The sequence below is a fragment of the Thunnus albacares genome, chromosome 6 (genome assembly GCF_914725855.1).
Source record: "Thunnus albacares chromosome 6, fThuAlb1.1, whole genome shotgun sequence".
Lineage (NCBI taxonomy): Eukaryota > Metazoa > Chordata > Actinopteri > Scombriformes > Scombridae > Thunnus > Thunnus albacares.
The window spans coordinates 23,529,454-23,541,075 of NC_058111.1; the positions used below are offsets into that span (position 1 = coordinate 23,529,454).

The 11,622-nt window shown below is 40.6% G+C and overlaps 1 protein-coding gene across 1 annotated transcript in view; it reads right to left on the bottom strand.

Annotated features, from left to right (window-relative positions):
* LOC122983475 (WD repeat-containing protein 49-like) overlaps nt 1–11,622 on the bottom strand; it is a 38,185-nt gene that overhangs the window by 16,619 nt on the left and 9,944 nt on the right. The window contains exons 10-12 of the mRNA XM_044353208.1: nt 10,476–10,640; nt 7,301–7,416; nt 4,678–4,808 (exon numbers count right to left, since the gene is read on the bottom strand). Coding sequence (XP_044209143.1) covers nt 4,678–4,808; nt 7,301–7,416; nt 10,476–10,640 — 412 coding nt within the window. The remainder of the gene's footprint in view (nt 1–4,677; nt 4,809–7,300; nt 7,417–10,475; nt 10,641–11,622) is intronic.

Below are 11,622 nucleotides of genomic sequence, written 5' to 3' on the forward strand. Positions count from 1 at the left end.
TGTGTGTGTGTGTGTGTTTCTCTGTTTCTCTTTGTGTTTATCATATAAGGCAGGAATCTCATCAGGTGGTTCAATAGTCGAACAGCAGGATTTGATGAGATGTGTGAAGAGTGTATTAACTATGGAAGGTGTGTTTGTGTGAGAAATAGGAGATATAAAGTTTATGAGAGTGTGGCATTATTTATGCAGCCTAGGGCCAACTTCTGTGTGTGTGTGTGTGTGTGTGTGTGTGTGTATGTGTGTGTGTGTGTGTGCGTGCATGTGTGTGTGTGTGTGTATGAGAGAGACAGAAAGGGACAGAGGTGTTGAAAGAGTGCAGATATCTGAGGCATCTACACAATATTGAGCTTTAAGATGCAGCTGGATTCACTTTTGCCTTCATTAACTTTCAAAAGCGCTCTAATGCACCAAATCCTGGTCATTTCTGACAACACACACACACACACACACACACACACACACACATACACGGCTTAAACAGGGATATATGTTAATTCAGTGGAAGAGAAATACTTGGAACTAACAAACAAACATACCTGCTTATTCACTGATTGACTAACTCCAACAAAGACATTTTAAAATATTCAGAGCATCCTCTGCTTGGAAAAGATGTCATTACTGTCAATCATTTTTCTGATTCCTAAGCTTGCATTTCCGTTTATAACACATTTTGGTCGGCCATCTTTAATGAGTCAGTGCTGGGTCACTTGGAAGGTGTTCAGCCATGGAGGATTAAGGGATCTGAAGAGAGACGGAAGAATGAATAGGGGGGTTGTGATGGAAAGAGGTACACAGGACCCCTGTCTACATGCACCCTGCTGTGTGTGTGTGTGTGTGTGTGTGTGTGTGTGTGTGTGTGTGTCTGTGCATGTGTGTTTGACAGTGTCTGTGTGTGAGAAGCCAAGCAGAACCTCGCCTAGACTTTGAATATGGATGAGGAGGCTTCAGTCCCACATCAGCCAAATGTTCCTGCTGCAACTTGATTCAACTTTAGACACAAACAAACAGATGCTCGTATACACTCACATAAAAGTACATACACACACACACTCACAGTCCAACAGAACTTTAAATTGACTTTTGTCACTGGTGGCCATGATGCCACCACTGCTTTCACTTGGCGGCTCTAACACATAATTTGGCAGCAACACGCTTTGATGTGAAAGTGTGTGATTACTCACTGCAACCCTGAAGAAATATGCTGCCAACTGAAACTAATGCGTCATCGCTTTTAGACGTCTTTGTGCTTGGCGGATTTGGAAAAGAAATAATTTGCAAAAATAGTTCATTTAGAAAATAACAGAGATAGTTCACATCCACTTTTTGCTTTAGTATGGAAAGAAGTATGGAAATGTAGGAGATTAAGATATGAATGTGATTTATGCTTTTTCATACTTGCCTAAAGGCCGGGGGAAAGAGAGAGCAATGCACATGATGTTAAAGCAAAGTTGGATTATGTGAATGAATTACATAATTTTATGATTTTTCTGGGCAAGACATTGGTTGATCTAGATAGACCAGCGCTTCTGACGACAGAAAACTATTCCAGGTCACAGGTTTGAGCCAAACAAAAGTGCCTCTATGAACAAAACACAAGTTCAGTTTTCAATCCGGTGGAAACCTTCAGCTTCATGCCAAAGATATTATCAGGTAGAGAGCTGAAATGAATTTTAGACTGTAGAAAATACTACTTATGAGGTAGATCATTTGCATTCATCTGACAGGTTTCCAAGGCCTTGAGAGGCATCGATATTGTGACACTATTGGCTGAGTGACAGCAGGTTATGAACAAAGAGAAATCACAGATAAAGGGGGATTTCTTGCACACAAAGCAAAAGCAAAATATTCAATCACTTTTGTTATTTTTTTTTTTTTTTGCAAACCACATGGTCATATTTTAATATAAAAAGAAACACACCTTCAAACACAACCACATTATATAATTTCCTCCTCACTTTCTAGCATATACCACCCCCACCTTACCCACACACACACGCTTGAAAGGCAGAAAGTACTCTGTCTCATTTCCCCTCACGCCCACTGAGAGAGCTCTAATAAACATAATTTAAATTGGGCATTTGGATTAAATTGGAGGTGGAGGGAGCAGTGTGGGGCTGTGTGTGTGTGTGTGTGTGTGTGTGTGTGTATGTGTACGTGGGCGGGGGAAGAAATGCAGCAGGCTAACTAGGGAGATGAGGTAAAAAATAAACAGAAGTGAACAGGGGATGTCAAGTTAGAGACTGGGAAGAAGAGAGGAAGCAAGCAGAGAGAGGAGCTGAACACGCCAACAAAGAAATTGGGGAGCGAACTTTGAAGAAGCTTCCGAATTCCAAGTAGAGTTAAGTAGCTCCTGAATTGTGCTTTTGTTCTAGCATCAACTTTTCAATTCTTTCCAAACCATCTCCCCCCCAGCTTCAAGAGCACCCACTCTTATCTACCTTTCTACCTCCATCCCTCACTTTTTCTCGCTCTATATTCTATCTCTGGGGTAGATGTGTCTCTGAAGGACAGAACGGGTCTGCAGTTTATGTCTGCGCTCTGCTCGCACAGACTGGTAAACTGAAACTGAACTTTCACTATGTGAGCCAAAGTGATAAAACTGAAAACTGAAGAGCATACTGGGGCGAATTGGGAGCAGAGTGTTTGTAGTTTGATGGTTACAGAAGTGGACTAGTGACTGGAGGATTGCCAGTTCAATCCCCCAGGCAGAAAAAAATCTAAGAAAGTGATGAGTGCTGAGTTGTTGCTGGTAATTCAAAGTATGTTGTATGTTTCACATATTAAAGACCTCAAGAGACCAGGTAATTCTAGTTTTCTTTGGTTAGCATTTTAACTTGTTAGACATTTTGAATGTGATGGACACATTCTTTGTTATTTTGGTTAATGGTGGTTGTCAGTCTTGAATTGTTTGATGTGACAGCTTGGTAATGGGATTAAGTTCCGCTTCCAGGGAACACAAAATCATAAAAAACAAAAATACTTTAAAATCATGAGCACAAACTTTAGAGAAGAGTTCCAAAGTCTGCAAGAACTCGCAGAAGTGTAATAAAAAATGGAGTGATTGAAAAGAAAAGAGGAAACTTCTTGTCTGCTCTTCCATTAGCCAGAGGCGGCCAGTGTGTCTGAATTTTAATAAGTCCTGGTGTGATTTTAGGACTGTACCCTGACTTCATATGTTTGTGTGAGTGTGTCATTTCCACTTCCTGCCACTGAATCCATGCACTGATAAGCTGCCTGATCATTCTGATTGTAATTCTGGATATATCTCTGTAATGTATATCTGCTTTTTCAAATGTTTTGTGGAACAATACTACAACAAAAGGAATAAAAAAGGAAATGATAAATACAGATACAAGAATTGCCACTCAAGCTGTAGTCCGACTCACTACCTGTTTGTGCAGACAAACCTTCAGAAAAAAGAACAAAACAAAAGCAAAAGAGGAAATCTGTTGGAGTAATTATCCCTCCAAGCTTTCTGTGGGCAGTGCGTAGTTATGGTTATATTACCACACACACACACACGCATGCACACACACACACACAAACTGGGAGAGAAAGATTATTGCTCGGTCTCAATGCAGAATGGGTTATTGTAAATATATAGATAATATTAGAAAATAGAAGTAAGCAAAGTGAGAAATGTTTTCAACTTTGTACATTATTGGAAATAGATCTTGATCACACTAACTAGATGACTCACTGAGTACTGGGCTATATGTGTATTTAAATATATATATGTAAGTATATATTTCATGACATTTCCAGTTCACTTGCCTTTAATAAAGGTCTAATTTAGAGTTTAATGAAGACAGGACTTGCCAATTAATAGGCTATATGTGGAGGTTTCAGTCTGTGGTGGAAATGGCAAATGTCAGCTCACAATAGAGAAAATGGAAGCTGTTGTTCCTCTGAGGAATAAAGAACTGAATTATGAGTTTCTTTCAGCAGTGTGGCTTACAATCACAAAGGGCAAGAGGGAGGAACTCTGACTTTAAAGCAAATCTACATTATGTTTAAACAACACAGTTTCTAATTTGAACATTTTTCAATTAACTTACATTCACCGCAATTTAAAAGTGTAGGGTGTTCAGAAACTTTTGAGTTGTAGTATGCATTCGTACACACACGCATAGTACATAGTACTTTTAATTGTGAAATCTGAAAAAATGATGTGTCTGCCCACACAAATGCACACATAACCACATAAAAATGCTGCTATTTCCAGCAGAAAGAAATGTGTGTGGAGCATGAGACCTTTGATAACAACACCACTTACTTTAATTAGCAGATAACTGCTCCCAGTTATTTTTCATTTTACTTAAGTTATTTTTTCACAGAATCATTTTCATTTCCAAGCCCTTTTTCACCTCTTTTGAACTCTTTCTCCTCTGCATGAGCCCTCGTTCTTAACTTACATCATGAAAGTGTAATTTAAAAAGGAAATAGCACACGCAAAATTACAGGAGGGCATATGCACTTTTGCAACATTGAGCACACTTCTGTTCATATGAAAGTTGACTTTGTACACATAATACGTGAGTTAGTCATTAAATTGTATTTGTGGGCAGGGATTGATGTCATCAAATTTGCATGATTTTAGTTTTCGTGTTATTTTCTTGCAACATTCTTGTAACAAAACATATCAAAAACACTTGACATGTGTACACACACACATACCTGTGACCAGAGTCTGCGGAGGCTGGAATGCAGCACAGAGCACATCACCACGATGCTGAACACCCCCCTTCCACTCTGATGGTTCAACAAAAGACTGCGAGAAGGAATGCAGACGGAATACTGTTAACATCCTACAGAGAGACAGAGAGAGAGAGAAGGAAGTGAGAAGTGAGTTAGGAGTGTAAGAATGTGCCACATATTCAAATTTCAAGTACAACCTGGTCCATCAACATTCACTCTTTCCAATCACAGTAGATTTTCTTTATCAGTAATGGGCAATATGTGTTCATGTTATGCATTATTAGTACTAGTAGTAACTTGGCAGTAATATCAGTAGCAGTAATGGTAGCAGTAATAATACAGTAGTAGTGATATGACAGACTTGAGTTTGTAGATGGAAAAGTCTAAAAAAGTTAGACCGAACAGCTGGGGAAAGGGACCCAATATTCTTTAATCTTGGGGGCAATACTGTCAGAAGCCACGATAAGAAACTCTGTCATGTCAGTATTAAGCTGTAAGAAGTTGTTTGACATTCAGTCCTTAATGGCAGTCAGACAGTTGTGCAACACAAACACTTTGAGAGACATAGAGTTGAATATCGTCAGCATAACAATGCTAGGAAATATCACTAAATTTGCTGATAACCTGACCTAGGGGGAGCATATATAAAGCAAACAGAATAGGACCCAAAACGGAACCTTGAGACACACCACAGGAAAGAGCAGCTGTTTCGGACATGTGAGGACCAAGAGACACAGAAAAACTCTTATCTGAAAGGTAAGAGGAGAACCAGACCAAGGCACTCCTTGAGACACCCACACACTGCCTACGCCTTTCAATCTTTATTCTGTGATCCACAATGTCAAAAGCTGCACTAAGATCCAGCAGCACTAAAATGGAGCACTCACCCACATCAGAAGACATCATTATGTCATTGGAAACTCTGAGAAGAGCAGTTTTGGTGGAATGCTTCTGATGGAAACCTGATTGAAATTTATCAAAAATGTTGTGTGCAGTCAAGACAGCAGTGAGCTATTTTGCAACAACTTTCTCTAAAATTTTAGAACTAAAAGGCAGCTTGGATATAGGCCTGTAGTTATTGGAACTGTATGGATCAAGATTTGTTTTTTTCAGGAAGGGCTGAACAACTGCATGTTTAAAGTAAGCTAGGACACAACCAGATTGCAGGGAGCTGTGTATAATAGAAACCAGGCATGGACCAATACACTCAGGTGCATTTTTAAGCACGGAAGTGGGTAAAATGTCAAAAGGAGAGGGGGAGGATCTCATACTACCCACCAGAACAGTGAGGTCTTTAATGGAAATTGGAGAAAAACAGTCCAAAATTGACAGCCCAAAAGCATAAGTGGAGAGGGGAATAAATGAGGGGATAATGCTAGCTCTGACATCTATAATCTTACCGACAAAGAAGGAGAGAAAATTGCTGCAGTCCTTATTTGACCAAATAGGCACGTCCAGAGATGCCAGAGTTACGATGTTGTTAATAGTGTCAAACAGGACTTTGGGGTTGCGTTTACTGGTGGAGATGAGATTGGAAAAATAAGAAGCCCTCGCATCTTTAATCATGTTGTTTAGCTCGGTTAAAAGGTCTTTGAAGTGAAGACAAGGTACTGCACATGAAATGGAAAAAATGATGCACTGTGGTTTCAACCTGAAGAATATGTATGTCTATCAATGATGTGTATATTTCAATCTGCATGAGATCCAGTGTGCAGCAGAAGGCAGCACAGCATTGTATGGATTAGACTGTGGTCTAGGTGAACGTGAAGAAACAGGACAGGATATGAATGATGAAAGTCATAACGGCAGTATTTTCTTTTACTGCTGCTGATCTGTCGTCTATGTTCTCTTTACCACTGTGACACCCAGAGAGAGAGAGAGAGAGAGAGAGCGAGAGAGAGAGGGAGAGAGAGAGAGAGTGAGAGAAAGAGAGAGAGTGTGTGTGTGTGTGTGTGTGTGTGTGTGTGGTGTGTAGAAGGAAGAGAAAGACAGGGAGTTGTATAACTTGATGATAGCACACTGCTGAGTTCAGCTCACTGGGTGTGAAAATGATGATGATGAAGATGAAGAGCAGATGTGATGTGGGTATACAAGGACACACACATACACACATACACACACACACACACACACACAAATGAGGTAGTGATACTAAAGTGAATGGGAGCACCCTGGAGCGTTCTGACTCGTTAGAGTCCAGATGTCTGGTTTGCTCTGAGTCGTTGGCAGGCAGAGGGAGCAGCAGAGGACAGATAGAAACACACACACACACACAGTATTTCTCACATACACACATACTCATCCTGAATATTTGACAGGTGCAGTCTCTTTCACACACAACATGCAAACTTAAACAGTCTATGAAGGTGTTATTGCATTAAAACACCTAAGAATCTGTATCTTGGAAACTTTTACTCCTCGCAAAAAAGAATGACACATTGTCATTTTTTGGCTCACAACATTTTGTTTTATATTCAGCAGTTGAATGAAATGAACATGAGATGCAAACTTGCAATATGATGTTTTCCCTCACAATAAGCTATCACAAATGCATGTAGGGTACTTAAACAAAAAATGATCATCATTAAATCTACACATGTACCTTTCCCAGCCCATAACCAGTATGCTCCTCTTCAGCAGCAAGACCTGTGAGATCTCCACAGCACGACCCAGGCCGGCATTCATTCTGTGGAGGCAGCGGCCGTTGAGGTTCCAAACCTGCAAAAGACAGAACACAGATGACACTCAAAACGATATCACAACACTACATGTGCCTGATTTCAATGCCAACAGAGAATGTCATGTTTCTTTGGATATTTAGCAGTAAGATTTGTTGCAAAAAACACTTGTGTTACTGTCTTTTGTCTTGCCATCACCCCATTACAGTTTGGTGTTACGAAAAATAAATAGAGATAGCATCATCTTTATTGTTGTTGCTTTTGAAAAAAGTATAGCTTACCGCATCTTCGAGAAGTGATGACAAAGTTGAAAAAAAAGTTTTGGTCCCCCTCAAGCAGTTGAGCTACTATCCTGCTGTACATCCATCAAACATGATAGCTCAGGTAATATCTCACACTGTCTGTCCAACTTTACACACTGACACAGTTTGGACCTGTGTTCTGGCATTTAACAAAGGACCACTGATTGGCCCAATGGGGAACTCTGTAATTAAAAGGTCAAAATTTCAAATTCTGAATGGCCCTAACTGCTACACCATGGGTTCAATGTTGATGAAAATTGGAGAGATGATGCATCTTGTTACTAATTGGCCCATGGGGTGCCTCCTTCTTCTGCTGAGGATGACTCGTGCACTGTGAGTGTATACCTAATGGGTCTGCACTTGCACGTGCGCAGGATACACATGGCTTCATTCTCACGAGGGTTCATGGGGGTCAGAGAGCTGATGTGGTTGATTATATTGATTACAATATGCATAATTATCTCATTTATCTGTTGAGAACAATTGCACTAAAGCTTGGAGTCATTATGCAGTGCTTGATTCTGGAGTGACACTACAGCCACAGAGTGCCAACAGCACGTTTGAAATATAATTAGATTTTGAAAAAATGAAATCCTGTGCAAGAAATGACCCTGTGCACAAAAGACACACATCTCTGTGGAAGTAAAGCTTTTTACCTCGACTCAGGCTATCTGCTGATATTGATCTGTGCTCTATTTTTCCCAAATTTAAAATCTCTATACTTCACTGCATGGAGCTCAGTGGAATCATTTTTATTTAAAGGTAACATGAGGCCATGCAGTGTTACAAAAAACTGTTCTGCAGCCCTGCAGTGACTTTATGAATCTCACTGCTGGTGGAAACATTGAATTACAATAACAGTGATAGAAAACTGTATTTAATATGGATCTGTCACCTCTGATACCTGACCTGTTTAATAATGTCAGTATTGACACAGAAATCAATATATAATTGGAATCGGCATCAACACTTTCTAGTCACTGTAGCGGTTTTCACTCAGATTAGCCCTTGTACGTTTCCCTGTCTCTCTTTCTTTACTAACATACACACACTTCCCCACCTTGGTATTCCAACACTAGCATTAAGAGTGAGTGAGTAGCTCAAAAGGTTTCATTCTAAACTCAGGCCGATTTCAAATTCTGCTGCCTAGTCGCCATTTCCTTTTTTCTCCACACTTCCACACATGTGGTCTCAATCCCGCCATTTTGGGTCCAAGCTACCATTTTGGGTCCAAATCTGTTATCTTCCCTTTTGTCTATTTCCTTCCACACACACACACGTGATCTCACTCCTGCCATTTTGGGTCCAAATCCAAGCCCGCCATTTTCCTTTTGTCTCCCCTTATCACACACACCCATGCACATGCACACACACACATACTTGTATAGTTACACCACTAGCCAAGATTTACAATTTGTGGCTTGTATTTGTTATATTTAAATAGTATTGGCTGCATAGTTATTGCTGTTTAAGTGTAATAAACCCTGTTTTATTATAACAAGAAGTTGTCATTGATGGTTTTTGCCTGGATATTTGTTGAAGCCATCCTCTGCCATACAAAGTACTCCCAATTGTCTGCAGTGTATTGTTATTTCATTGTTATAAACGTTGTTGTAAGAAGGTTATAACTGGATTTAGGCCCTAATCATTTAACCAGGTTTCCCCCTTTATTTTGATCATTTTAATTATTAATTAAGATACCAAAATTTATGATGAACCATTTATGAGACTTAATGACTTAATTGGATATTGTTTTCCCTTCTCTGGGTTGTGCCCCAAGGTGAATTTAATGTAAATTAAATTCTATTACTCAATGTAATTATTAATTATTTCTGATAGCCCAAAATTTATCTGAATAACCCTGTTACATCTACATTTCTTATATTGTATTGGATCCCCAGAAAGAGGGTATACAGACAGAGAAAGGTAGAAAATTAACTTTCTACATACAAAAACAAACACACACTATCCCACTGATGCATAAGTATATCTCTAAAAACAAAAGGCAAAACAGAGAGTGCAACCACTGAAAATTAAATAAAACAAGTTTCATGTATTTTCAAATAGAGCATGCTGTCTCTCTGACCAGCTTTTCACACTGCACTTAGCTCAGGGCTAAAATCAATCTTGGAGCCTTTTTAGCTACAGGCTAAGAAAGCTTTCACACTGGCACATCCCAAAGTGGGCTAACCACGACTTTAGCCCAGAGCTTGCTGGCCCTGCTCCCGGAGCAAGGTTAGCCCTGAGTTTGAGGGGTTATCCCCTGAAAATGGACTAAACACGGAGCTAAAAGGTGCCAGTGTGAAACGGGGCTAAAGTAAACAGTGGAGTAGTCACACATCATCCTAGAATGTTAACATTTGTCGTGTGTGTTAACCCAGAACTAGTAGAAGTGCAGTGTGAATCATATAGCCCTGGGCTTAGGTTAACCCGGGGTTAACAATGTGTGTGTGAAAAGGGGCTAAGTCATCCCAGGGTCAACTCATAGCCCAGGGCTAAGAATATGCAGTGTGAAAAGCCCTAGTCTCTGCTCTTTTTGCCCACTAAAACTTTTATATTGGGCAAGAACTGTGTGCACACTGTGTGCTGAAACACAGTGGGTCTTTTGTCCTTTTCATAAATTATGACTAAAGGTAATGAAGCATTAATTTTTTTAGGTGTAGTCCCAGCCTTTGCATTTCAGTCAGTGCATTTCATATTTTTGCATCTGTATGAGGATTGACCTGTGGCTGTATGGTTCACAGCTGAAGTTTGTGTGTGTGTGTGTGTGTGTGTGTGTGCATGCCTGTCCACATACTTTGACCTCTCCGTCAGTGCCTGCAGTAAACAGCCGGGTCTGCGTGCCATCTAGGGCCATGGCAGAGATCTCAGCGTTGCCGTGGCAACCGCAGATTTGCTTGACCTTTTGGCCTGTGTCAGCCAGCCAGCAGATCACAGTGGAGGCAGAGTCACTGCTGACTACCTGCGCAAAGAGAGAGGGAGAGAGAGGATATCAATCATCAAAAGGAGTTTGATCTATTTTATGTGGCGAGAAAATGCAGGTTCCACTGATGTATTCTTTAATGACAAAGCTGAACCATTTTCCATGCTTTGTTTCACTTTATTTTAGTGCCAAGCCACCACTGAAGAAATGTACAACTGATGCTGCTGTCAAAGGGGAATAAAAGAGAGCGACTGTATTTTTTATTTTTTTTCTCAAAATAAGGTATTCAACAATGGGTGAATGCATTAGCTATTATTTGTTTTGTGCAGTTTTCCTACACTGTGTGGGAAACTAATGTCAGCTTTGTTAGCAGTGGGGTAAAGGGAAGAAAACATAATAATGACATACAAGTAGAAACAAAAAGAGTAAATCATTATAACATCTGTGCTGAATTTCACCATGTATTGTCACAGTTATATCAAACTGTATCAAATCATGATACTTTCCCCCTCTAGTCAAACGTAGTTCTTTAAATTCCGTTGTCTCAGAGGGGACACAGGGCTTTGGTGGGCATGGTGGCAACAGGACAGGCAGGGTTGGGAGTCATCCCACAACCCCGCTATGATAAGGCCCATGGCAAGGACAGACACCATCTAGTCCTGGAGGAGGTGCGGGCAGGTGTCGAGGAGGACCAGCAGGAAGGTGGGCATGTGGCAGCAGGGAGGTTGGAGGGTGCACTGGATAGGAAGATATCTTTGACTGATATCTGGCAGGCAGAACCCCAGCAGATTCATAGTCCAAGCTGTGTATGATTTCCAATCTAGCCCAGCAAATCTCCACATCTGGGGCAAGAGTGATTGTCCTCTGTGCCCCGGAAAAGGTTCACTCGAGCACATCCTAAGCAGCTTCCCAACAGCCCCTGGGGGAGGGCTGCTACCACTGGTGACACAACCAGGTGCTGAAGACAGTTGTAGAGGCCATCTCCAAAGCTGTGGCCAACAACAAACATGTCCGTGGCCAG